We start from the raw sequence: 27,932 nt of genomic DNA on the forward strand, positions 1-27,932 counted from the left end.
AAAAGTATATCCCCCCCCCCTCTATTTACATGCAATGGTTTGGTCCAAAGCTAACGGCTTGCGAGTACGGTGACAATCCCCCCCTCTATTTACATGAAATGGTTTGGTCCAAAGCTAACGGCTAGCGGAGTTTGGTAAAGAAATCGCCATAGCGATAGCGTGCACAAATGCGCAGGAAAGCGAAAGAATCGCAAATTAGTTTTAATTAGTTTTAAAACATAGTTTAACGCCAACATAGCGGCAACATAGTTTGCCAACGTGAAATAAATGAATACGCTCTCAAATGTGCCAAAAAAAAAAAAAAACGCTACCCGTACGCTCTACCCCGCCCGTACGCCCGTAAACAAAAAAAACAACGCTCTTCGCTTCCGCCCTTCGCTCTGACTGAATTGGGAGAAATAATGCGCATAAGAAATCGAGAAATTATTATTTTCTCCGGAAGAAATCGAATTACGTACCGTAATGGCGCACGCGCTGGGCTCAGCATCAGCTCGCTCTCACATCGGCATCGGCCATGCCTACGCAATAACGCGTTCTGTGATTGGATGCCGGAAGTGCAGTCCTCACTGTCCGGAAGGTCGCAAATCGCAGTTACGATGAATCGCAAATTAGTTTTAATTAGTTTTAAAACATAGTTTAACGGCAACATAGTTTGCCGACGGGAAATAAATGAATACGCTCTCAAATGTGCCATCCGAGGCAGAGTGTGTTCGCCACGTTCGGCACACGTGATAGCTCGCTGCTCTCTGATTGGTTGAATCGTTTTTTGGACATAGCTCGGTAACTACTTCTGCGATTAATTTCAAACCTTGAAAAGGCACATCCTCGGGTCCCCAGCAATATACCTGGCAAGTTTCAAGTATATCGGACCGGTAGTTGTCGAGAAACAGCGGTCACAGACATACAAACATACAAACATACAAACGTACAAACAAACATACACACAGAGATTACTGGAATTATAGATAGATGATTCTGCTGACTGCCTGTGTATGTTTGGTGATATGAATTATTGTGACACATTTTGATGTTATTAACTGCCTGTACAAAATGATAACATGTATTTGATTATGCAACTTATCGCGAATATAAAGACAGTATTTTGCAATTCAAAACCTTTGATTCGTGTCTTACCATTCCCCATAGCACTAATTTGATACTTTCATTGGATTCCTTGTCCCTGAAAATATAGGTTTAGTATATTTTTAAAAGTATTTAGGGTAATTAGAGGCAGAAATAGAATAAAATATGTATTTTACAGTGGCCATTTTGAAAATCCAAAATGGCCGCCATACAGGTATCTCTCCAAATGTAAACATTGATTTTTAGTTTCCTTATGCTATAACCTTTCCAAAAATGTATAGGTTTGCTAATCTACCATGATTTTGAACGAAATATAATTTATTGACATAGTGAACCTGACTATTCTGAGGATCCTGTCATCCTTCCGACGTTGGCAAAATGAGTACCAGGCTTACTTGTAACAGGGGGAACTGCATCAGCGGCACAGCTGCGCTCCCAGCAATGATGCAAACAGCAGCCACAGGCTACAGAGAAAATTTTAACTTTCAAAATTGCATGAATTTTGCATTGCATTGCATTTTGCATTGCAAAATAGCTTTAAAATTATTTTAAAATCTATTTCGTCACCCTTTCAATCGCAGATAGACATTCAATATAATAAATTTTTTTTTATAAAGCAGCAGTTATATCTCACTGCCCAAGCAAGGGCCTTCAGCTGGAACAATAAACGTGTGATCAGGATTTCAACGTGATACAAGTATGGCTGGGGCATCATTTCATCGTGTGCCATTTCATTCATTATGGCTGCCCACACTTGGGTAACGGCTCAGCGAAGCAAAAGCAAAGCTGTTGCTGGTGGCGTCTCGTACGATTGAATATCAATTCCCAGGGTGAATATTCTAGAATCAAGCTTATGACTGTTGTTTTTTTACATTCCCTTTTATGCCAAGAAAACCCGTGAAACATTGTCTGCTGAAACACATTTGATTGCATGGTCATTCGTCGAATTAAAATTTGATCAAAGTGCGCAAACAAATTAAGATGTAGTCAGACTAATTTGATGTATACATTGTCTGCTAATGTGTTTATCTCTCATGTAATAAACATACTTGGTCTTCCATGACAAAAATGAGAATTATATATTTCATAACAGTAAATCATTTTTTTTAGGGAGTGATTGAGTTATATATTTATTTATGCAGATATTTATGTCTCTACCTCCAACAGCGATTATTCCATTGGGCAGGCAGGAAGGATCAGAAGGGATCCAATTTAACGAGTGCAATAATTTGAGTATCAGAGAGTGTCTACAATCTTAACTCATATGTGGACAAGAGAGGGGGAGGGGGGGAATAATGTATATCTATATGGGAAAACATTGGCAAACCACCCAGGTTAACCGTAGCCAAGAAACTGCTTGGCAGCACCAACGCTCGATAAAGACTATGGTACAGGTTACTGTATTTTTGGGGCCTATAAGTCGATGCTAATTTTCAAAAGGGCTAATTTCCCCATTTGTCTTTCTTTCATTCATGGATAAGTCGATATGGAGTACAAGATGAAGCTAAATCAACTGCGAGAGTCAGCAAAACAGTCGGTCAGAACAATGCAGGTGTTGATTCCTCGTTGACACTGTCACCACAAGCCAGGCATGCATCACCACCAAGGGTCACCAAGGGTCATCATGACTTCTGGGGTCATGAATATTAATGAGCTGTTTCGTGCATATTATTACTCCCGCCAGGGAGTAATGCATTCACTCGTGTCCGTGTGTGTGTGTTCGTGTGTTTGTGAACAAGATATCTGGAAAGGTTCTGAACGGATTTGGATGAAAGTTGGTGGGATGATTGCCCTTGGGATAAGGAAGAATTGATTAGTTTTTGGTGAAGCTCAGGATATTATTCCCGATCCAGGAATTTTTTGAAGGATTTTTTTACCATTGGAAGATAGGGCTCGTTTTTTTTAACATTATCTTCTATATATTCTATATTTAACATTGTGATATGAAAATAGTTTTCATATTTGTTGTAAATGTAGTTTAAACTCGTGGTTATGCGTTAGAGCGGTGTATTTTGTTTAGCACCGTCGTCTTCAATGTTCATTTTTTTTTCTTCTAATAAAGACATATTCTGTCATTTTAAAACCACCAAAGTGTGTATTAGGTTTCGCCGTTTCATAAAATGTATCGTTTGATACGTATAATGCTTTAAAACTTTCTTTTTTTTATTTTTATTTTTTTTACCTCAGAAGAGATATCAATATTTAGCTCAGGGAATGTAATTCGCGGTGTCAGTATTTGATGAACTTATAAAGACTTAGTTCCAGATTTGTCAATGGCTGAGGTATATTAACAAACAAATAAAACAGATTTGGCAAAATTGCAACTTTTAAAAAAAAGATCGCATATTCACCCAGGGTTGTGGGAGCCTGAAGAAGAAGAAACCTCGCATGGGCTTCCCAGACCAAATAAATCATTCTGGTTCTGGCTCTGCGATTTTCAGGTTTATTACTCCCACCAGGGAGTAACGCATTCGATCGTGTCCGTCCGTCCGTGCGTGTGTGTGTTTGTGAACAAGATATCTGGAAAAGTTCTGAACAGATTTGGATGAAAGTTGGTGGGATGATTGCCTTTGGGATAAGGAAGAATTGATTAGTTTTTGGTGAAGCTTCGGACATTATTCTGGATCCAGGAATTTTTTTTGGAAATTTTTTTGGGAAAGATCTTTTCTGTTTTACTGCATTAAAACTTTTATTCTTATTCTTAAATGATGTTTTTCTCCTCTAATTCCGAGATATATCAAAATAAATTCTCTGACAGTTAGGGCCTACTTTCCTTTTCATTTATCGTTTTGGGGAGAGGGGATGTTAAACAAAACGTATTATTCCAACTAAACCCACGGCGGGAGTATGCGCTCTACTGAGTGGCGTTCTAGTTTGAACTGTTTTGTAAGACGACCTTTCAGATAAATTAGGAATGTAAATAGTTTTTATGGCTCCACCCATGAAGGTGGCCCGAGGCATTCCGTTTTCGGGTCGTCCATCTTTCCATCCATATGGGCTAAACCTCATTTTTTCTCAGCAACCTCCGGTCCGATTGAGACAAAACTTTCAGGGTAGGAGCGACACCAAATGTAGAAAGTTTTATGATAATTGTGACGCCATAGGTCACGTGGTATGGCAGCCATCTTGGATTAAACACAAATAATTGAAAATATATTTCTCAGAAACCGCTGAATGCAAATATTTGAAACTTGAAACATTGTCAAGTACTCCCAATGGGGAACAAAAGCATGATAACGATGACATCATCAGTGAAGTGGTATACCAGCCAAAAATGTTTTAATTGATGCATTATCTGAAAAATCTGAAATTGCATGCACATGATCTATGACACATTTGTATTGAAATATTAAATTTATGACATCATGTGTCACATGGTTTGGCAGCCATATTGGATTTAACCTAAAACCTCAAAAGGAACATCTTCTCCCAAGCCACTGAAGCGATCGACTGAAAACTTTACATGTGTCGTCAACTAGGCATGGTGATTAAAATTTAACCACGACAACGTCACCGATCACATGGTGTGGCAGCCGTATTGGATTGAAGGAAAATATTAAATAATTATATATCAGAAACCACTTACCCTATTGATGCAAATCTTTTCAAATAATATCTAACACCATTGCTGCATATAGTTTGAAAATGATGTGTCGTATGTCACATGGTTTGGCAGCCATCTTGGATAGAAAAACGAACCTTATCCAATCAGCACAAAACTTCACAAACGTGATCCCCGATGCATACATATGCAGAGTGTACATTTTAATGTCATATGTCATGTGGTTTGGCAGCCATATTAGCTTGAAAGCAGATTTTTTTTTTACCCCTTTTCCGAAACCGCGTTACTGATCAATGTGAAACCTGTCATGTCTGGTAAAAATGTGATACTTGAGAACAGCTGAAACTATGTGATACTTTCCTATAAAACCTCCTGGGCTGGTTAGGTGTGTGACAACGACGAATCAATTCAAATTTGGTGAAGATCCGGATCTGCATCTGGATACGATGATTTTTAAAGTGATCTTCACCATTGATAGTGGGCCAGATATGTGAAAAAGATGTTCATTTCCGGCAGAAAGTGTGAAATTTCGCATACAGGGGTATTTTGGGGCGCTGATTTCAAAAATTGGCAGATCCAAGAGATCTAACCAATGGACCGGCCGCCATCTTGAATTCCAATATGGCCACCAAGACGAAATGTTGAAATTCCCTATCTTGGGTTCTAAATGACCTGTGGCGCTGAAATTTGGTACACAAGGGTATGTTGACATGCTGCGTTCAATAATGCAATAATTTGAAATGTCTGACAAACGGTATGGCCGCCATTTTAAATTCCAATATGGCCGCCAAGACAAACATCGATGTTTTCATTGCTTTAATAGCACAGTGTACGGTAATGTCATAATGTTAAATCATTTGAGCATTATTATGATAACTGGAAAATTGTTGCATCTCAAATCTACTGATGGGTTTGTAATTTTGTCGAAGGCAGTAGAAATTTGGGAAATTCAGCGCCCCAAAATACCCCTGTATGTGAAATTTAACACTTTCTGCCGGAACTGAACATTCACATGACATTCCAATAATTTATTTTTTTAATGTTTTTTCTCTTTCAGATCCAATGTCGAAATCAAAGAAAACATCGTCAACAATTCCAATGCCAACAGACTGGAACATTTGCGCTCTTTGCCAGAAACGTTCTGAAAATGAACCACTAAGAGATGCACGTAAGGGCAGCAATCAGTCGTGTCTAGACGTCTACGAGAATCTTGCTCAAAATCTCAAGGCATTGAATGATTTAGGTGCCTTGCCTTGCGGGATAAACATTTCCCGACTAGATGATGGTTGCGGTATTGCAGAAACCCTAGCTGCGCATGCTGCCAAATGGCACAAAAACTGTTATGTGCAGTGCAGCAGCTCTCGTGTGGCCAGGGCTGAATCAAGGGAAAGAAAGCAAAGTTCAGACCTTAAACTTGGTGAAGAAACTTACTCGCCTGTTAAGAAAAGACTCAGAACAAGTTTCAAATCTCCATCCGTTGAACAGAGTACTGCTAGCACATGTTTCTTTTGTGATAGCATTATCAGTAATGAAGAAATAGTCCACAGAGCGGCAACAAAAAATGTAGATTCCAATGTTCGATTGATGGCAACAGAATTGAGGGATACAAAACTCCTGGCTAGATTGTCTGTAGGTGATATGACGGCATCAGATGCTGTTTATCACAAGAAGTGCATGACTGTTCTCCACACTCAATAAAGATCATTTGTAAGAAAGAATGAGGAAGCCAGTTCAAGTGAAAATATGCCACCAGAATCAGTAGCTTTGGCCGAATTGATAGCCTATTTGGAAGAAATGAAGTGTACAGATGACAGTTACACTTTCAAGTTAGCCGATCTCACAAAGCTTTATACAGAACGTCTGGCACAACTGGGAGGTGATATCTCAAAGAGGATTAATTCAACTCACCTTAAGGACAAGCTTCTCAGACACCTTCCGCAACTTGAGGCACATAAGAGCAACCATGAAGTGGCACTGTCATTCAAAGAGGACATTGGTGAAGCTTTATTGCATGCTTGTAGACAAAGCTCTGACAACGACGCGGTCATTCTCATGAGAGCTGCCCAGATTGTGCGCAAAGATATTTTGCAAAAGCAATACCAATTCAATGGATCCCTAGTTAACGAATCATATAACAACTCACCACCATCATTGGCAGCGTTGATGGAAATGATTCTTGCTGGTACAAACATACAAAAACAAAACGCAAACAACAAGGGAGGCGTCTCTGTGCAATCCTTAACTCAACTTGTAACATTCAACACTATGAAACGAGGAAGGTTGGAAACTACAGCAGTACGTCACAATTTGAAACGTGAAACATCACTGCCACTTTACCTGGGTCTTCTCATTCATAGCAAAACAAGGAAACGGGAACTCGTTGACGTTCTTTTTCAACATGGTTTGTGTGTTTCCTATGATCGCATACTGGAGGTATCCACAGATGAGGCCAACAGAGTCATAGAAATATACAAACATGACGGCGTTGTGTGTCCAACAAAATTGCGAAGTGGAATATTCACAACAGGCAACCTAGACAACATAGATCACAACCCATCATCAGCATCAGCACAAAGTTCATTTCATGGAACCGCGTTATCACTGACACAACATGTTTCACATGACAAAAGTGGCAGCATTCGAAATCATGAGAATGTCACTGAGAATGAGAACAAACAGCGCTCCAAAACCATAGCCGCCCTTCCTGCATCTTACAGTGATGTGCCTCCTGAAACATTTCCAACTAATAATCCCATTCCAAGAAAACCAAAAGGTCCATCCACTCCAAGTGTGTCCTCCGGAATACAGGACAAAGAAAGTCAGTGGCTTTCGTTTGTACAAAGTCTGCAGGAGAAGGAAGGTCTTGAGAGTGAAGATAATATCTCCTGGTCAGCATACATGGCAAATCTGCAGGTTGAAGTTCCTCGGCCTCCTGCAATTACAGGACTGCTACCTCTGTTCCGCGAGAGTGCTCACACATTGGCAATGGTGAAGCATGGAATGAATTTAATCAAGCAGGCGACAGAACTAGTAAACCCCGGACAAGTTCCAGTTCTGACCGTTGATCAACCACTCTATGCAATTGCAAAGAAGATTCAATGGACTTGGCCAGGTATATATGGTGAAGACAAGTTTGTTGTGATGATGGGAGGACTTCATGTAGAGATGGCCTTGTTGAAAGCGATCGGCAGCTTCCTGGAGGGGAGTGACTGGGCAAGTGTAATGACCAGTGCTGGTGTAACAACAGAGGGAAGAGCAGATAGTCTTCACAAAGGTTCGCAAATATCGAGGTCACAATGGGCACACCAAGTCACAGTAGCGGCGTTGTACGCTCTGCAGCGAAAGGCATACGATGACTACCGGAAAACATGTGAAACTGAAGATTTACAATCATTTGATCTTTGGAGCAAGAAGATGGCTACAAAGTACCCCCAGTTTTGCTACTGGAATAAAGTCCTGCAGTTGGAGTGTCTTCTCTTGGCATTCATAAGATCACAACGGGAAGCCAACTACACGCTCTATGTGGAGACTCTCACGGCGATCATTCCGTGGATGTTTGCCATGGACCATTACCATTACGCCAGATGGTTGACAGTGCATGTAACAGACCTTCAGGAACTTTCAAACGATTCCATGGATATCCATCGTGAATTTGTCAAGGGGAACTTTGTCACTCAGATGTCATCACACAAGTTCTCTGCTATGGCACACGATCAGATACACGAACAGCAGAACGCTTATGTGAAAGGTGATGGTGGAGTCATTGGAATTACTGAGAATGAAGGGGCTCTTCGCCGGTGGATGGTAGCTGGTGCAGAAATAGCCAGAATCCTGAATGAGTTTGAGGACCAGTTTCAAAGACAGAGGCAAACTGATGTCCGCCACCACGAACAATTGCCTAGTGTCCAGAAATCCTTTGCATCAGATCTCAATAATGCAATCAGTTCCTTTGAAAAACTTGGAAACCCGTTTGCGGAAGACAGTAATGACTTGTATGTGCTTGACACAAAGGTCATCATGCCTGATGAAGTGATAGCCGCAGTGCGATCCATGGAGGACACTGGCAAAACACAATTTGACGGATTTGTGGGGCAGCGAATCAAGGATCCTTCTGACAATTTCTATGATAGCATTTCAAAGAACAATCTGCCACTGTTGAAATCGAAGCCCAAGAAAACACCTGGAAAGTCTGAGGCGAAGATTACACGTATGAAAAGTAATGTGGAGCTCTTCTCACGAATGTACATTTCTTGCCAAACTAGAGATGGTGATCTTAACACATTTTATGAATATGAGTGTCATGGGTGGCCACCTGCATTGGCTGAAGGTATCAATACAATGCGGCCACCAACCGGCAAGGCTGATCTTTTGCCCTGTTTGGAAGCTTTAGCACAACGTCCTCGTGATGCGCCCAAAGGAGAAGTTCGTATTTTCGATGGGGCTGCCTTAGTCCATCATTTGGAGCCTAAGAAGTGCATCAGTGTGATCAGGACATTTGGTGACTATGCACAGAAACAGGTCCTTCCATACATTGCCCGAAAGTTAAATGAGGGGACTGTGATGCGTGTTGATGTGGTGTGGGACACCTACAGAACGGACAGTCTCAAAGAAGGCACCAGGCTTGGTCGTGGCACTGGCATACCACTCCATGTGACTGAACAGACATCCGTGCCACGAAACTGGAGCAGCTTCCTTCGTGTAGATTCCAACAAAAAGACATTATTCAGTTTCCTTGCTGATTCCCTGCAAACGATGCCTATTCCAGAGGGAAAAACACTTCTTACAACCTTAGAAGAAGTGGTTAAATCAAAGCCCCCTTCTGATGTTTCTCAAATTCAACCATGTACGCATGAAGAGGCTGATTCACGAATGATGCTACATGCTTGGCATGCATATCAGCAGGGGTACAGAAGTATCGTCATTCATGCAACAGACACGGATGTGGTTGTGTTGGCTATCGCAATGGCAAGCATTATGGACGGTTGTGCAATGTGGTTGGCATTTGGACATGGAAACTATTTCAGGCACATTGCTGCTCACACTATTGCGACTCACATTGGCCCTGAACGCTCATGGGGGCTTCTATTCCTGCATACTGTTTCCGGATGCGATACTGTTTCTGCCATATGTGGGATTGGCAAAAAGACTGTGTGGAGCATATGGAATTCCATGCCAAACTTGGGGGAGGTCTTCAATCATCTCTCACATGCACCAGCGGAAGTAACAGATGATGACATGGACAACATAGAGAGGTTCTTCGTTGTTCTGTACAGTAGAACTTCCCCTCTGAAGAAAGTGAACGAAGCACGCAAGCAGCTGTTTGCTCAGGGAAATCGGCAATCGGAAAATATTCCACCGACAAAAGAGGCACTGCGTCAACATGTGAAGAGGGCAGTCTTTCAGGCCGGTCACATCTGGGGACAGTCCCAAATTGCTAACCCAGAGCTGCCTTCACCTGCAGATTGGGGATGGGCTAAAAATGCAGATGATGTCTGGCATCCATTTTGGACAGTAATGCCAGAGGCGTCAAAAGGGTGCCGAGAGCTGATCAAGTGCAAGTGTAAAAAACGGTGTGCTGGAAATTGCAAATGTTCTGCTGCTAATCTACCATGCACAGAACTATGTTTCTGCTCTGGACAATGCTTCCGAGATGAGCAGTAGGAGAAGTAAAACGGATGGAAAAAAGCTTGCAGCATGTTACGGCTGCCAACTGGTACGAAATATACTTTGAAATGAGCTCTTTGACTTGTTATATGATTTGTCAACTAGGGATCCATTGAATTGGTATTGCTTTTGCAAAGAACCCGGGATTTTCAACATTTCGTCTTGGCGGCCATATTGGAATTCAAAATGGCGGCCATACCATTTGTCAGACATTTCAAATTATTGCCTTATTGAACTCAGCATGTCAACATACCCTTGTGTACAAAATTTGAGCACCACAGGTCATTTAGAACCCAAGATAGGGATTATCAACATTTCGTCTTGGCAGCCATATTGGAATTCAAGATGGCGGCCTGTCCATTGGTCAGACCTCTTGGATCCGCCAATTTTTGAACTCAGCATGTCAAAATACCCCTGTATGCAAAATTTCAAACTTTCTGCCGGATGTGAACATCTCGTGCAATTTTTGTTACATATCTGCCCCACTATGAGTAATAGGGCCAAAACAATATATAACACGATATTTCAAAAAGTTGTTGACGGATTATGACAAAATTTTGTGAACGAGTTGGTTATGCGATAATAACAAGTGATTAAATTTTGGATCAGGCCCGAATCCAGATCTGGCCGATCAGTGGGATACGAAACAATCTGTTCAGCCGAGCAGAGGAATGCTCTCTACCGAGTGTCGTTCTACTTTCACATGCCTCAGCGAGCGGATCAACGTTTAATTGCTCACCCATTTCGCAAACACTCCAGGCAATGATTTATGTAGTGTGTTTTAAATAAACAATTCCATTACAGAAAATATCACACCTTGCATTTTTATTTTTTGATTTATGCAGATTGATGGCTTGAACCACAAATAAGTCAATTCTGAGTATAAATCGAGACTTGGACTTCCAGGAAATAAAGTAACGACTTATATGCTGGGAATAAATAATAAATAAATAAAATGTACAGTGCATTCAGAAAGTATTCAGACCCCCTCACTTTTTCACATTTTGTTATGTTGCAGCCTTATGCTGAAATCGTTTAAATTCATTTTTTCCCTCATCAATCTACACTCAGTACCCCATAATGACAAAGAGAAAGCAGGATTTTAGAAAGTTTTGCAAATTTATTAAAAAGAAAAAACTGAAATATCACATTGACATAAATATTCAGACCCTTAACTCAGTACTTAGTTGAAGCACCTTTGGCAGCGATTACAGCCTCGAGTCTTCTTGGGTATGACGCGACAAGCTTTGCACACCTGGATTTGGGGATTTTCTGCCATTCTTCTCTGCAGGTCATCTCAAGCTCTGTCAGGTTGGATGGGGACCGTCGGTGGACAGCCATTTTCAGGTCTCTCCAGAGATGTTCGATTGGGTTCAAGTCAGGGCTCTGGCTTGGCCACTCAAGGACCTTCACAGAGTTGTCCCTAAGCCACTCCTGCATTGTCTTGGCTGTGTGCTTAGGGTCATTGTCCTGTTGGAAGGTGAACCTACGGCCCAGTCTGAGGTCCTGAGCGCTGTTTCACGTTTTCATTAAGGATATCTCTGTACTTTGCTCCGTTCATTGTTCCCTCAACCCGGACCAGTCCCCCAGTCCCTGCTGCTGAAAAACACCCCACAGCATGATGCTGCCACCACCATGCTAAACCGTTGGGATGGTATTGGGCAGGTGATGAGCGGTGCCTGGTTTCCTCCAGACATGACGCTTAGAATTGAGGCCAAACAGTTCAATCTTGGTTTCATCAGACCAGAGAATCTTGTTTCTCACAGCCTGAGAGTCCTTTAGGTGTTTTTTTGCAAACTCCAAGCAGGTTTTCATGTGTCTTTCACTGAGAAGAGGCTTCCGTCTGGCCACTCTGCCATAACACCCAGATCGGTGAAGTGTTGCAGTGATGGTTGTCCTTCTGGAAGTTTCTCTCATCTCCACACAGGATCTCTAGAGCTCAGCCAGAGTGACCATCGGGTTCTTGGTCACCTCTACTACCAAGGCCCTTCTCCCCCGATTGCTCAGTTTGGCCGGGCGGCCAGCTTTAGGAAGAGTCCTGGTTGTTCCAAACTTCTTCCATTTAAGAATTATGGAGGCCACTGTGTACTTGGGATCCTTCAATGCAGCAGAAATTTTTTTGTAGGCTTCCCCAGATCTGTGCCTCGACACAATCCTGTCTCTGAGCTCTGCAGGCAGTGCCTTCGACCTCATGGCTTGGTTTTTTTTCTGGTATGCATTGTCAGCTGTGAGACCATATATAGACAGGTGTGTGCCTTTTCAAATAATGTCCAATCAATTGAATTTACCACAGGTGGAATCCAATCAAGGTGCAGAAACATCTCAAAGATGATCAAGAGAAATGGGAGGCACCTGAGCTAAATTTCAAGTGTCATAGCAAAGTGGAGGAATGGGCATTGAGGAAGTTAGGAGTGGAGGAATGGTTGTTCAGAGTCGTGATGGCAATGTATGAAAGAGCGCGCACAGCTGTAAGGACAAAGGATGGGAACAGTGATGAGTTTGAGGTGAAGGTGGGAGTGCATCAGGGGTCGGCACTAAGTCCACTACTATTTGTAGCTGTGATGGAGGTGCTGGCTCAGAACGTAAAGGAGGGTTTACCATGGGAGTTGTTGTATGCAGATGATCTGGTGTTGATTGCGGAAAGTATGGATGGACTGAAGGAGAAGATGAACAAGTGGAAGGAATGTATGGAGACAAAAGGTCTGAAGGTGAATATCGGAAAAACGAAGGCGATGGCAAGTGGTAAAGCATGTGGTGAGGTGGAAAGAACTGGGAAGTGGCCGTCTGCTGTGGGCAGGAAGGGTGTCGGAGTGAATTCTATTCAATGTACAATGTGCGCTGAGTGGGTTCATCAAAAATGTAGTGGTTTGAGGGGGGTCATTAACCAGTGTGACAGCTGCATTCAAGTGTAAGGTGTGCACAGGGGGAGCTGCAGATGGAGGAAATGTTGAGTTGGATCTTGGAGACGGTATGAAGCTGGATGGTGTGAAAACATTTTGCTACCTCGGAGACATGTTGAATGGAGAAGGTGGATCAGACTCAGCAACAGTTGCTGGAGTGAGATGTGCATGGAAGAAGTTTCGGGAACTGAGTGGCGTGCTGACGAGGAGGGGAGTGTCGTTGAAGCTGAAGGGAAAGGTGTATGCTGCATGTGTGAGAAGTGTTATGATTTATGGGAGCGAGACATGGGTAATGAACATAGAGCAGCAACGAAGGCTGGAAAAGGTGGAAATGTGAATGGTTCGGTGGATGTGTGGAGTATCGTTGAGAGAGAGGAAGACAAATGATGAATTGCGAAAGATGATGGGAATAGAGCCTGTGATGGATGCTGTGAAGAGAGAAAGGTTGAGATGGTTTGGTCATGTGTTGAGGAAGGATGAAAGTGACTGGTTGAGAAGAGCGATGGAAATGAATGTAGAAGGAAGTAGAGGACAGGGAAGACCGAGAAAGACTTGGCTAAAGGTGGTGGAAGAAGAAATGCGGGCAAGGGGGTTAACAAGGGGAGATGCAGAAAATAGGGCAAAATGGAGAAGATTGTCATGGGGCCTGCAAGGCTATCCCCCGCTCTAGCAGGGAAAATGGCCTTAAAATGCCTGTTGTTGTTGTTGTATAGCAAAGGGTCTGAATATTTATGTCAATGTGATATTTCAGTTTTTTCTTTTTAATAAATTTGCAAAACTTTCTAAAATCCTGTTTTCTCTTTGTCATTATGAGGTATTGAGTATAGATTGATGATGGAAAAAATGAATTTAAACGATATCAGCATAAGGCTGCAACATAACAAAATGTGAAAAAAAGTGAAGGGGTCTGAATACTTTCTGAATGCACTGTATATACAGTCACGTGAAAAAGTAAGTACACCCCATGTAAAGTTTTGACTTTTTCAACATATTTCAACATGCAGCTATTTGATCTTCATTTCAACAATATTGATAGATAAAGGTGATATAATATAACAAATATCATGAAACATTTACATTTTGTAGTCCATTGTAAAATTTAAATAAACATAAATGCAAATTTCGCATGTGGAAAAAGTAAGTACATGATAATATATATATATATATATATGTGCGCTGAGTGGGTTCATATATATATACATATATATACACACACATATAAATGAACTCTTCCCATGCTGTTCTCGTCGAAAAAAGCTGCATAAGGAAACATGAAAAAACTACACAAGGTAAACCCTTTGGTGTTTCAAACTCTACCCGAGTTCCTCTGCAGCTTCCAAACAGTCACAAGTAGTAGCTACATATAGGAGAATCCCAATGCTTCACACCCCCTCAACCACCAGCAAAATATCAAAAGCAGTTAACATATCAATAACAAGGCCGAATCACGTGAAGACCTAATCACAAGATAATCGTAATCACGGAATAATCAATCAGCTCTCACCCAATCAATTACTCCAGGTGACCAGGATTATCAAATGAATTAACTCCAATGCTATTATAGCTAAATAAAGCTGCATAAAGCAACTAAGAAAAGCTCCACAAGATAAGCTCTTTGCTGTACTCGGGTTACCAGCTCTTAATTCCATCTTCCTTCTCAATTCCACATCAAATAAAATACACAACTACACCAAACCACACGACAAATGTACAACTAGCTCTCACATATACATCTTTATATTGTTGCCACAAAGTCACCGATGACATGTGGTTAGTTGTTCAACTGGTGACACACAACAACATGACACACACATGTGGTGTGTGTGTGTGTGTTGATCACATTTTGGTCTTTGGGTGGGGGTATCATATTACAAATCGTAGCAACATCATGGAGGAAATAAAAAAAGAGGAAATAGAAAAAGAGCAAATACATTGAAGTTATTCATCCAGTGGGGAAATAAAACAATTAGGGTGGCAATTCTGGAATGTTTTGCAAATTAGACATAACCAAATGCCAACATCACAACTAAATAAAATTAATGAAGCAAATATAAATGTCTTGCCGATAGGTCATTATAGAAACCTTATCACGAGCCTTTGCATATTCTATCTATCCAGGCATGGGCGGACTGGCCATAGGGCATTTGGGCAATGCCCGGTGGGCTGGGACCGCTGGGTAAACAATGGGCCGCTGGGCTGGATAAAAAAAACTGCTGAAAAAAATTTGTCACAGAAAACGGCAATGGGCTCTCCAATATTCGATGTGTTCACGGTTTGAATTACGTAACGTAACGTTTGTGACGATGTTTGTGACTTTTGTGTTCGCGGTAGTGTTTGATGTGACGGTGTGAACGTAATTTCGTAATGTTTTTCGTTTTTATTTTCGTAATCGTTTAATGAACGTTTAATGAGCGTAAGAATAATGTATAATGGTCATTAGATGAATGAATGAATGTTATGAATAATGCCATGGCGTCGCGTTGGCAGCAGTGACAATATAAAAATGTTTGCCAAGAACTTCAAAGAGAGAAAAGGAACTTTTATCAGCAATGTCGTCTATCCTGAAGTTCTAAGCTGAAGAAGAGGTACAAAATCATTCAATTCTTTTCCTAAAGAAAAGCGTACAGTTGATATCACTAATCACGATTTGAAACACGATGGAATAATATTTACCGATATGAACAGTGATGTGGTTTTTTTAATTGAAATTCTAAAAATACTGTTTCGATTTTGATGATTTGTGTGTGATATTTAACGGATGTTTATATAAATCGCGCCTCCTAATTGAAGCCCCGCCCTTAGGGCGGGTGCCGTGCATTTATACTGGCGACACAACAATTTTTACCGCTTTGCTTTGAAGAACGGGAATGAAGGGGGAGGAGCGTGTTAATATGTCTGGTTGAAGGCTTTGGGTAGTGAGGTGAGGGGGTTTTAAGCCAGATTTTAGTCTTACAGCCACCATGTTGGTGCTCACTGTCACTGCGATGCGAAGCGAAAGACGCCTCAGAGCTGTCACATTCACAATCGCTATGTCGTATGTACTCCCGATACGTGTTTCCTTCATTGTAAAAACTACCAAATCAACAGCAAAAAGGATTTTGAGCCGATAGGCCAAGTAAGTTTAGATAGGTCTACTGACTACTGATCTAGTATTGATAACAATGTCGCGAACTGACTTACGATGCTAAATTTTTTTTTTTTTTTCAGCATTGCATCTGTAACCAACAATGGATAAAGCAAACCAGAAGAGGAGAAAAGGAGGTGCTGAGAAGGAACGTGATCGAAAGAAAAAGAAACTGTCAGATAGTGCTTCAAAGTGCAGAAACCTTTTGGATCTGTTCAAGAGTACTAATACTGGGCCTGGTGAAGTCAGTGAACATGGGGATAAGGATACTGAATCGGTAGCTGGACCATCAGCAGCTGAATTGGTAGATGATCAATTGGCAGCTGAATCAGTAGATGACCAATTGGCAGCTGAATCTGCAGAATTGGTGCAAATTGGTTAACACAAACAGGTGCGGTCAGCTGAGAGAGATGTACCTGCTGCAGCTGCTACACTTGCAGAGGAGGGATACCCCTCGATTAACTACTTTAAGAAACCAGGTAGAGATGAAGATTGTTTGCTGTTTTGGAATTACCACCCTAATCAAAAAACTGACAACCGAGTGGTCAAGAGGTGTTTCATGCGAAAAGATGGTACAAACAGATGGTGGTTGTCATACAACAAGGACAATCATTCTCTTCACTGTTCAGTGTGCTTGGCGTTTTCCAGCACCTCAGACTGGTCCACGTTCATCGAGGGAATGACTGACTGGCGACATGTACATACACGTGTTGAAGAACAGGAACGCTCTTCTTTTCATTTGAGATGCTCTACAGCATACCTGGTAGATCGACAACAGTCCAGCGTTTCTCACCTGCTCGCACGTAGCCATCATGATGAGGTTAGAAAGACACGACAAGTGATGGAAAGAGTTGTGGATGTGGTCAAACTCATTGATAAGAGGGGACTGAGCTCCAGAGGAAGTAATGAAGAAGCAGCATACATACTTGTCAATGGGGAGATCAACCATGGTACATTTCTGGAAGTTGTAAAACTACTTCGGAAGTATGATTCCTGCACAGCCGATCATCTCTCTCACGTTGTCCAGAACAGCAAGAAGCAACATGAGAAGGCAAAGAGTTCACGCGGTCGAGGCTCCTTGGTAACTTTGCTGTCTAAAACTACAGTGAATTATGTTATCACAGTTATCCGGGATAAGATACGTCGGTCGATTTCTGAAGAAGTAACAGACATGTTTGCTGTGGAAATTGATACCACTCAAGACATCTCAACACAAGACCAGTGCTCTGTTGTTCTTAGATATGTTGATAGCACTGGCACTATCCAAGAAAGATTAGTGAGTGTGGTGAATGAAATGTGAGGAATCTACGGGCGAAGCTTTTGTGCAACTTGTTTCTGAAGTCTTGTTAGGACTGAATCTTGGCCTCAATAACTGTGTTGGAAACTCAACTGATGGTGCAGCAAACATGCAGGGGCGCTACAAAGGCTTCATTCAGTACTCTGCTAAGAAAGGAAGCTCCAATGCAGATCCATGTTTGGTGCCACGCACATGTGTTAAATCTCGTTGTGACCGAAGCTGCAAGTGTTGTGGTGACTAGCGCATCACTGTTCTCACTACTGAATGACATTGCAGTATTCTTTCGGGAATCTTATCAACGAATGAACATCTGGAGTCGACACTCCACTACTGTGAAACAAATGGGAACTATCGGAGAAACTAGATAGTGGTCAAAGGATGCCGCCTTGAAGAAGGTTTTTGGTTCATTCAACAATCCAACTGGAGCGCTTTTCATGGAAGTTATCACCACTCTTAATGCCATACTTGTTGCTGACCAGATGCAAGCAGCTGTTAAGGCCAAGATGAAGGGATACATTGCCAGTCTCCTGCAGTTTGAAACAATTCTGACTGCACAAGTATATCTGCAAGTATTCTCCCGCACTACAGCGCTCTCCAAGTATCTACAAACTGTGCAATTGGATCTGCTGACTGTGCACCGAATGGTGGATGAATTGCTAGAGAATATGCAGATGCTATGGGATGACTTCCAAGCTTGTCATGATGCAGCTGCAAAGTTTGTTCAATGGGCTAATGACCAGCTGGATGAAATGGATGTAAATCTTGTTATGGAAGAGTCCCTTCCTATAAAACGGCAAAGACAGCACAAACGTATTGATGGCGAACTGTCCATAGATGCGGCTACATCAGCTTCTGACCCAGTAAAGAAGTATCGCATTGAAGTGTACAACCGAATAGTGGACACTATTGTGAGCAGCATTGTGCAGCGGTTTGACAGATCAGCAACATCAACATTGTATGCTGATCTCTTACTTCTTCACCCAAGGAACTTTGATCAAGTGCCTTCGGGAGCTATGGAAGAGCTGCACAAACATTTGCTGAGATTTGATGATGGTGTCACTGCGGAACAGCTACGAAAAGAACTGCGAAGCCTTGGAGAACAATGGTCAACACTGAAACAATCAGTAGCAGATGCTTATACAGTGCAGGAGGACAGTGAGTCTGAACAGGACAGGAAGACTCTGCCAAGTACATGTAAGTCATGTAAAGCCTGTCCTCTCTGCTGCTACAAGGTGCTCCTCAAGTTGAACCTCTTCACTGATGTCTACAAGAGCATTGGGCTTGCCAACAAGCTGCTGCTAACGCTGCCTGTGTCACAAGTGGCATGTGAACGGTCTTTCTCTGCTTTGAAGAGAATCAAAAGCCGTCTGCGAAGTACAATGACACAAGAACATCCTGAGGCGTTCATGTTGATGTCTGTGGAAAAAGGGAACCTGGCCAAACTTGACACTGAGGATATCATTGATGGTGTGGCTGCCAGAAGGAGCGAACTGCGCAGGCACCTAGTCTCTTAGACATGACATGTACTTGTGTTACTGAAAATAAATTTAATTTTCAGTGGATTTTTTTTTTTTCAAACATTTCGTCTATTTCCTCAGATAAGCAACATATAAATGAATAATGGGCCGACCTAGGTGAAGGATGCCCGGGCCGGTTTTATGACCCAGTCCGCTACTGTATCCAGGCCTACCTTGCAGATGTACTATCTGCTAGGATAGTTAATTTGCTCGTATGAAATATTCACATATTGCGTTGGATTAAGTTTGAACTAAAAAAAACACTGTTCTTGTGCATTGTCATTCGGAGTTGCTGCATCTCGAAGCATGTTCTTCATTGCAGCAAAAGTAAAATCGACTTTCCAATCTGAAATTGCACAAATATAAAAGAGACGCAAGATAACTTTAACATACGTGGTCATTGTTGATGTCTGTCTATAATGTGACTCCTTATATCTGCCCCATTGTTGATGTCTATCTATGGTGTGCCGACTTACATCTGCCCCATTATTGATGTCTAGCTATAGTGTCCCTCCTTTCATCTGCCCCATTGTTGATGTCTGTCTATGGTATGCCTCCTTTCATCTGCCCCATTGTTAATGTCTATCTGTGATGTGCCTCCTTTCATCTTCCCCATTGCTTATGTCTATCTATGGTATGCCTCCTTTCATCTGCCCCATTGTTAATGTCTATCTATGGTGTTTCTCCTTTTATCTGCCCCATTGTTAATGTCTGTCTATGGTGTGCCTCCTTTCATCTGCCCCATTGTTAATGTCTATCTATGGTGTTTCGCCTTTCATCTGCCCCATTGTTAATGTCTATCTATGGTGGTTCGCCTTTCATCTGCCCCATTGTTAATGTCTATCTATGGTGTTCCTCCTTTCATCTGCCCCATTGTTAATGTCTATCTATGGTGTTTCTCCTTTCATCTGCCCCATTGTTAATGTCTATCTATGGTGTTTCACCTTTCATCTGCCCCATTGTTAATGTCTATCTATGGTGGTTCACCTTTCATCTGCCCCATTGTTAATGTCTATCTATGATGTGCCTCCTTTCATCTGCCCTATTGTTAATGTCTATCTTTGGTGTTCCTCCTTTCATCTGCCCCATTGTTAATGTCTATCTATGGTGTTTCTCCTTTCATCTGCCCCATTGTTAATGTCTATCTATGGTGTGCCTCCTTTCATCTGCCCCATTGTTAATGTCTATCTATGGTGTTTCGCCTTTCATCTGCCCCATTGTTAATGTCTATCTATGGTGTGCCTCCTTTCATCTGCCCCATTGTTAATGTCTATCTATGGTGTGCCTCCTTTCATCTGCCCCATTGTTGATGTCTATCTATGGTGTTTCTCCTTTCATCTGCCCCATTGTTGATGTCTATCTATGGTGTTCCTCCTTTCATCTGCCCCATTGTTAATGTCTATCTATGGTGTTTCTCCTTTCATCTGCCCCATTGTTAATGTCTATCTATGGTGTGCCTCCTTTCATCTGCCCCATTGTTAATGTCTATCTATGGTGTTTCTTCTTTCATCTGCCCCATTGTTGATGTCTATCTATGGTGTGCCTCCTTTCATCTGCCCCATTGTTAATGTCTATCTATGGTGTTTCGCCTTTCATCTGCCCCATTGTTAATGTCTATCTATGGTGTTTCGCCTTACATCTGCCCTATTGTTGAGTCCTTTTGCTCGGAGTTTTTTTTTCTTTTGCCTTTTTCCCCCATCTATACATTTCCTCCAGGCTAAATTCAAATTTTTTCTCTGACTGCCAATGGCAGCAAAATGGCAATGAAAACTATACAATGTATTTCTGGCCTAGAGACAGTTTCAGCAGAGTATACTCTATCCCAACATGAATCACATTGCAATGAATGATTTACCTACTTTTTATCTTCTTCAGCCAAATATATCCCATTTCATCAATTGACAAAGTGCTTATGGCAACGGAAAGCTGATTCTTCATTACTATTTTTTTGAAAAGCAGGAAGGAGGACAGAGGGGGTTGGCAGTAAAATAGACATGTTAATGCTTGACCACACATAGACTCACAGAATCAATATTTCAAGACATCTCGACAGCACAACATGCACAGAACGCCCAAAGATCACCCAATTCAATCCCGATCTAACTTCCATTTCTATATTTGTCCATGTTTCCCTCTATTTCCATTGCTTCTCGGTGCCTATACTTACCTACCATATACAGTACCTCCTGCTGCCACCTTCCGAAGAAGCCAATTCGATACATCAATGACTCTCTGTGTGTAATACCCCTGTATTATTACCTCCGATAGCAAAGGTGGATGGAGGTTATGTTTTGACCCCTGTCTGTCTATTTGTCTGTTGGTCCGGTTGTGAACAAAATATCTCAAAAAGTTATCGACGGATTTGGACGAAACTTTGTGGACACGTTGTGTGTGTGACAAGGAAGAATCTATTTGATTTTGGTGAAGATCTGAATATGGATTCGGATAAGATAATTATATAATTTTTTAAGTGATTCTTCACCATTGAGTGAATGAATGAATGAACGTTTTAAGGCCATTTTCCCCGCTAGAGCGGGGGTTAGCCTTGCGGGCCCCATGACAATCATGGTTCCCTGTTTGACGCAATGTTTTTATGGCTGGATGCCCTTCCTGACGCCAACCCTTGGTCATGCTCTAACGATGCGCAGGGATACGGTGTGCCTATTCACACCGTGATCATTCATCCCAGCAAGCTGGTACTCAATTTGCCGACCTCGGAAGGATGACGGGCTGAGTCAACCCCCCTGGTGTTAATTCAGCGATCGACCGGGATTACGAACTCAGCATCCTAGGATCCCAAGCCAGCACCCAAACCGCTAAGCCAACACCTGGCTATTCTTCACTATTGAGTGATAGGGCTAAAACCAACATGTAGCAAGATATCTCAAAAAGTTATGGACGGATTTGGATGAAACTCGTTGGACAGGTTGTGTGTTTTACAAGGAAGATTCGATTCAATTTTGGTGAAGATCCGCATCCGGCTGGTCGAATGTTTAAAGTGATTCTTCACCATTGGGAGATAGGGCCAAAAACAATACATAGCAGGATATCTCAAAAAGTTGTGGATGGATGATTTTGATTAAATGTGATTCTGTATTGTGATTTTCTGGTCTAATCAGGAATACAAAACGTAAACTATTCACCTGGTGGAGGTATGCTCTCTACTGAGTGCCGTTGTAGTTACTACTGTCTTAATCCTCTTCGTATTAATCTCAAGCCACCTGGTCTTGTTGCTGTCCAACCTCTTCCAAAGCTTTACAGCATCTCGGCATCTATTTTATCAATGCCCAATGAAGGCTTTGCTTAAACAAGAAGAAAAAGAACATAAATTGTCATAGCCCCCATGGTTTTAGTCATTTTGATGTGCGGAGTTAAAGGCTGTCAGTCGGCCATCTTTGGTCGAATTCCAAAACAAAATCTTCTGCATGTGTATGCTCTCATGTATTGTCTTTGAGCCAAGTTTGAACAAAATCGGTCCATGCATGTCAAGAAATGGTTGGGCACACGTTTAAGTAACAAAATGGCCGCCAGTCGGCCATCTTGGATCTGATGTAGAAAAAAAAATGACGTGCATACGTAAGCCATCATTCATTTTCTGTGTGCCAAGTTTGAACAAGATCGGTAAATGCATGTCCGAGAAATGGTTGAGGACGTTTTCAATATCGGAATTTTTACAACTAAAATAGCCGCTAGTCTACCAGTCGGCCATCTTTAATATTTCTGGGACGGAAATGCCAAACCACCGAGTGCATTGCTTGGCAAGAGACTGCTTCAGTAGAACTGATTTGAAAACATAGTCATCCTTGTATATTACGCACACCTATGTGTCAAAACAAATGGGTCCCTACCTGGCAGGTGTCTTTTCATCACAGGGAAGCGAATCAATTCATAAATTTCTTCACTACTACCTCCACCATCTAAGGTGGATGGAGGTTATGTTTTCACTCCTGTCTTATGGTTGTGTCTGTCTGCTTGTGTGTATGTCTGTGAGCAGGATATCCAAAAAAGTTGTGGACGGATTGGTCCGAAATTTCGGTGACAGGTTTGTTGTGTGACAGTGACGAATTGATTCGATTTTGGTGAAGATCTCAATCCGAATCTGGATCCGATGATTTTATGAAGTGATTTTCCACCATGGAGAAATTGGGTCAAAGACGATATATAGTATAATACTTCCAATAGTTGTGGATGGATTATGACAAAAGTAGGTGATGAAAACAAGACGATTAGATTTTTGTTCAACCTTGGCACAGGCACAGCACATGTGGCATACACGTGCACCTCACTTTATTTTGCGATCTGATTATCGTGAAGAGCTTAAAATTTTTCCATGCGACCAACACACAGTGGCCTAATATGACCCTACTACAAAGCCGCAATGAGCCAGCGAAGCCAAAGCCTCTTGCCACTAATTTACCCATCACTATGGCATCAGTCGGTTAGGTAGTTGGTAGTAGGTAGGTGTAGTAGGTACCGTACCTTGTTCAAAATGACACCATTTGCATTCTGGATAAGATTAAAATTTATAAAATTTACTTCTTGTTTAATTCGGTGAATTCCGTCTCAACTTCGGAATTTTCCGGCCGTGAAAAACTATCCCCTACGGCCGCGAGATTTCTAAAAAAATAATTTTTCGTCAATTTTAGAATATTTGACGCCGTTTTCAGCCTCCGAAATGTGGTAAAAAGCTTTTTTGAAATATTTTTTCAAATGCTCGAATCTCATTGGTTCCGATGTTTGGTGACGATTTTCGTTGACGATAACCAGGGCCAATGCGGGCCCGGGGAACGAGGTTGGTCTTAAAGTATTGTAATTACAAATTAGAGGTGCATAAGATTGTGAATCAAACAAAGACGGGTGAAACAAACTCCTATTGAACTTTTTCGCAATTTTTTATGCGTACTTCCGCATCCGCAAGATGGCGGCCTCCATGGAGCGATTTGGTGCGTCAAAGCTTCTAAATTCTCAAAGGATCCAGCAAAATCTGGCTTTTCAACATAATACGTATGCGTTCATTCACAACACCGGCTTTGCCGGCTATTATATTGAAAGGTAACATAGGATCTCAAACATCCATCAGCAAAAGCCAGCAGATAGGACCTTCCCATGAATATCACCTGGTGGCAGATACTAATGAATGTAATATCTGCCCTTCAGAGTACCAGAGTGACAGTTGATTTTCTGCTCAGTAATCAAACCCCCAGTGGACGTCTCTAAGGCAGGTATGCTGCCATGCACTGACATGTCCTGTCAGCTATTGCACTGTGTAAAGACAAGGAAATAATGACACAACAAACAAATAAAAATAAGACATAGTATTGGGTATGAAGTCTACACTACTCACTTATCTTAATTCATAATTCCTCCGAATATTTAATTTCACATAATTACTTCTTTTTGGTAATCTTATTTGCCATTTAATTACAAAATGTTAAAAGATAATTTGAGAAATTATTTTAGTGCTTTGCACATTTCATCCTTTATTATTGTATGGAAGTTTATTGGACATGAAGTCCTATTGGACATAAAGGTTTCATATTAACTCAAAATTCTACAGTAATTGCAGTAAACAAATTCCCCCATGTGGAAAACAAATCGTACTTCATTATTCTGTACGAGCGGGGGCTAAGCGGTGCTGCCCGGCTGGTTGAGCGTTTCCCAGCAGTAGTTTCGGGATGCGTTGGACATTGAAAAGCTGTGGCATTATTGGTCTCATGGTGGTTACCTTTTGGCTGTGTGTCGGCAGCAACACTACCTGACCCCACATACCAATATACACTTTACAGCCTTCTTTGGGGGGCTCAAAAGGGATGCCAATGCCAAGGTGTCGGAGCTTAAAACCTTGCCCAGATTCTGAAGAACCGACACCCAAAATCTGGGGCCTCTAGGTGCTGCGGTTTTGGCCATCAAAGAATAACGTACAAACACACAAATACACAAAAATAATATATAAGATATAATCCTGGGAATCCACTCATTTCCAAAAAAAGAACTTGTATGATTGTAAGAAGGACACAGTAATCTTGAACTAGAATGTAGCACTAGACAACATAAGTAAGCCTCGGAAGAGGATCGACAGGAATATTTTCATATTTTCACAAATGTAAAAATAAGCAGAATTTGTCATTTTCATCCAGTCTTCTTAAAAAAAAACTTCCTTTGCACAAAACTTATTTTATACAAAACCCACCTTGGCCAGGGACTGGATTATGGGACTTTCCATTAGACCGCGCAGGAAGATCAGGTCAGTATCTTTGGCACCAGCAGCATTCGGCAGCTCTGGGAGTTTCTGCAGAACTTTTTCCATGTTCCACTGCGGCGAGAGAAGACATGCTATGTTCAGCTCCATAAACGCGGATCAGAGACAACTCAGATCACTGGATCAGAGAGGGATCAGAAGAAATGAATAAGACCAAAAAATGACAAGCATAGCAGGTGCCCAATGAGCTTCTGGGGATTTTCCACGACAATGTTTTTCCAAATACAAATATCACAACAGCATTATAAGCTATGTAAAGACTGCATTGTCATAAACTTATCTTTGACAAGTCTGTGCCATATTTCGAAAAGAAATACAAAAATTGTCCTTAACTCATTCATTTACAAGAGCAACTTACATTATATGTCCAGTTACAAAGTTAAATTGCAAATAACAAAACCATGCAAACCCGAAACACAAATAACTGAGGATATTGTAACTATTTTTTTTTTTTTTTGTATACTGAATCGAGGCTCGTGAAAGAGCTAACATTTATTTCACAAACAAATCAACCAGACAAACAAAATATACAAAAAGAGGGAGCGGAAGACAAGACAAGACAAGACAAGACAAGATGGGGAGAGAAGGGGAAGCACACAACCACAACATTTGAGAGCAGGGAGAAGTGTGGGAGGGAGAGGGCTTGGGGGCAGGAGGCGTGGGAAGGGGAGGGGGGGGGGAGAGCTATAAGCTATAAAACACAAGGGGACCGAAATTAGCGGGGGTAGAAAAGATCAAGGTTTTGGATGGGGGAGGATAAGAGATGGTGGTGAACAGCTGTTTTAAAGACCTGGAGGGTGGAGTGGGATTGAAGAGAGTGAGGGAGTTTGTTCCAGAGGCGGGAGAAAAGAGGAATGAAGGAGTGAAGGTGAGCAGAAAGTCTTGATTTTGGCAGTTTAACCATAAGAGGGTTGCAGGCAGATCTTGTGTGACCTGTAGGAATATTTGGGGGACAGAGCCCAGAGAGGGCTGGGGGGGCAAGGCCAGAGAGGAGTCAGTAGAAGACGGAAAGACCACCAACCTGCCTGCGGTGAGTGAGTGAAAGGCCCTTGGAGTTAGCTTCATCGCGGGAGATTCCAATGATTCTGAACGCTTTGGTTTCAACAGCGTGAAGACGGGCTAGGTGTGAGGCAGGAGCACCAGACCAGAGGGGGGAGCAGTATTCCATAGAGCTGCGGATGAAAGCCTTGTATGTGGTGAGGAGCTCAGGTGTGCCAAGGAAGGACTTCACACGACGGAGGATGCCCATTCGGCGACTGGCTTTGGAGGCCAGCTTGGAAATGTGGTTTTCCCAGGAAAGATCATGGCAAATAGTGAGACCCAAAAGCTTGAGTGACAGAACTTCTTGGAGAGGATTATTCAGAAAGTGGATGGGAGGGTTTTCCAGTCGGTCTTTTCGGAGAGACATCGTAAGAGTGTGAGATTTATCAGGATTGAAAGACATGTTCCATTTGTTCCAACTATAGGTTTTATAGAGCTGTTACCACTATAACAGAAAAAAATATTAATTGAAGTACAACTTCCTATAGAAAGGTCCATAAGATGGAAAAAGGAAAAGTTCCTGTTGATGGTGTAAAATATTGTTTCGGAAATAGCAGACATATATGAGAGTAAAGAAGAGGAGAGTTAGGACAGCAATGAGGCAGAGGTCTTTCATTTAGAGGGTAGTTAATGCATGGAATGGACTCCCTAGAAACCTATTGGCAACAGAAACGGTAAACATGCTCAAATTGGAATTATATCGGTGCTTAGAAGGATCAAGGGGTATGGGAATATTGGCAGTAGTTGAAGGTAGTTCGCATGTGGATGGGTGATAGTAACTGGTGATGGCGTAGCGTAAACATGATGGGCCGAATGGCCTTCTCGTGCACGAAAGTTCCTTGCAATTCCTTGTTATATGAATGGGGATTAACACGCACATTGAATGCCAACTCTAATTGTATACACCACTCCCATTTGCCAAGCCAAGTATGCATGTGCATAAACTTTTTTTCTTCTATTTTTTTTACCCTCTAATGAGCAAATCTAAATTCATTTCTTACCCATTGTGGGTGAAACCCCACATTATGAGAAACCCGCACTTCATGAAAAAACCACACATTGTGACACAACCCCACATTATGACAAAACCCCACATTATGACAAAACCTCACATTATGACAAAACCTCACATTATGACAAAACCCCACATTATGACAAAACCCCACATTATGACAAAACCCCACATTATGACAAAACCCCACATTATGACAAAACCCCACATTATGACAAAACCCCACATTATGACAAAACCCCACATTATGACAAAACCCCACATTATGACAAAACCCCACATTATGACAAAACCCCACATTATGACAAAACCCCACATTATGACAAAACCCCACATTATAACAAAACCCCACATTATGACAAAACCCCACATTATGACAAAACCCCACATTATGACAAAACCCCACATTATGACAAAACCCCACATTATGACAAAACCCCACATTATGACAAAACCCCACATTATGACAAAAC

At 41.8% G+C, this 27,932-nt stretch overlaps 1 protein-coding gene across 4 annotated transcripts in view; it reads right to left on the minus strand.

The window, feature by feature from the left end:
• Positions 1-25,454, minus strand: part of LOC137429354 (protein PALS2-like) — a 729,474-nt gene extending 704,020 nt beyond the window's left edge. For all 4 annotated transcript variants that reach the window (XM_078779703.1, XM_078779704.1, XM_078779705.1 and 1 more), the window contains exon 1: positions 25,338-25,454. In XM_078779703.1, the coding sequence (XP_078635829.1) occupies positions 25,338-25,454 (117 nt within the window). The remainder of the gene's footprint in view (positions 1-25,337) is intronic.
• Positions 25,455-27,932: the final 2,478 nt, after the last annotated feature.

The sequence above is a fragment of the Myxine glutinosa genome, chromosome 6, assembly GCF_964187855.1.
Source record: "Myxine glutinosa chromosome 6, kmMyxGlut1.1, whole genome shotgun sequence".
NCBI classification, from domain to species: Eukaryota; Metazoa; Chordata; class Myxini; order Myxiniformes; family Myxinidae; genus Myxine; species Myxine glutinosa.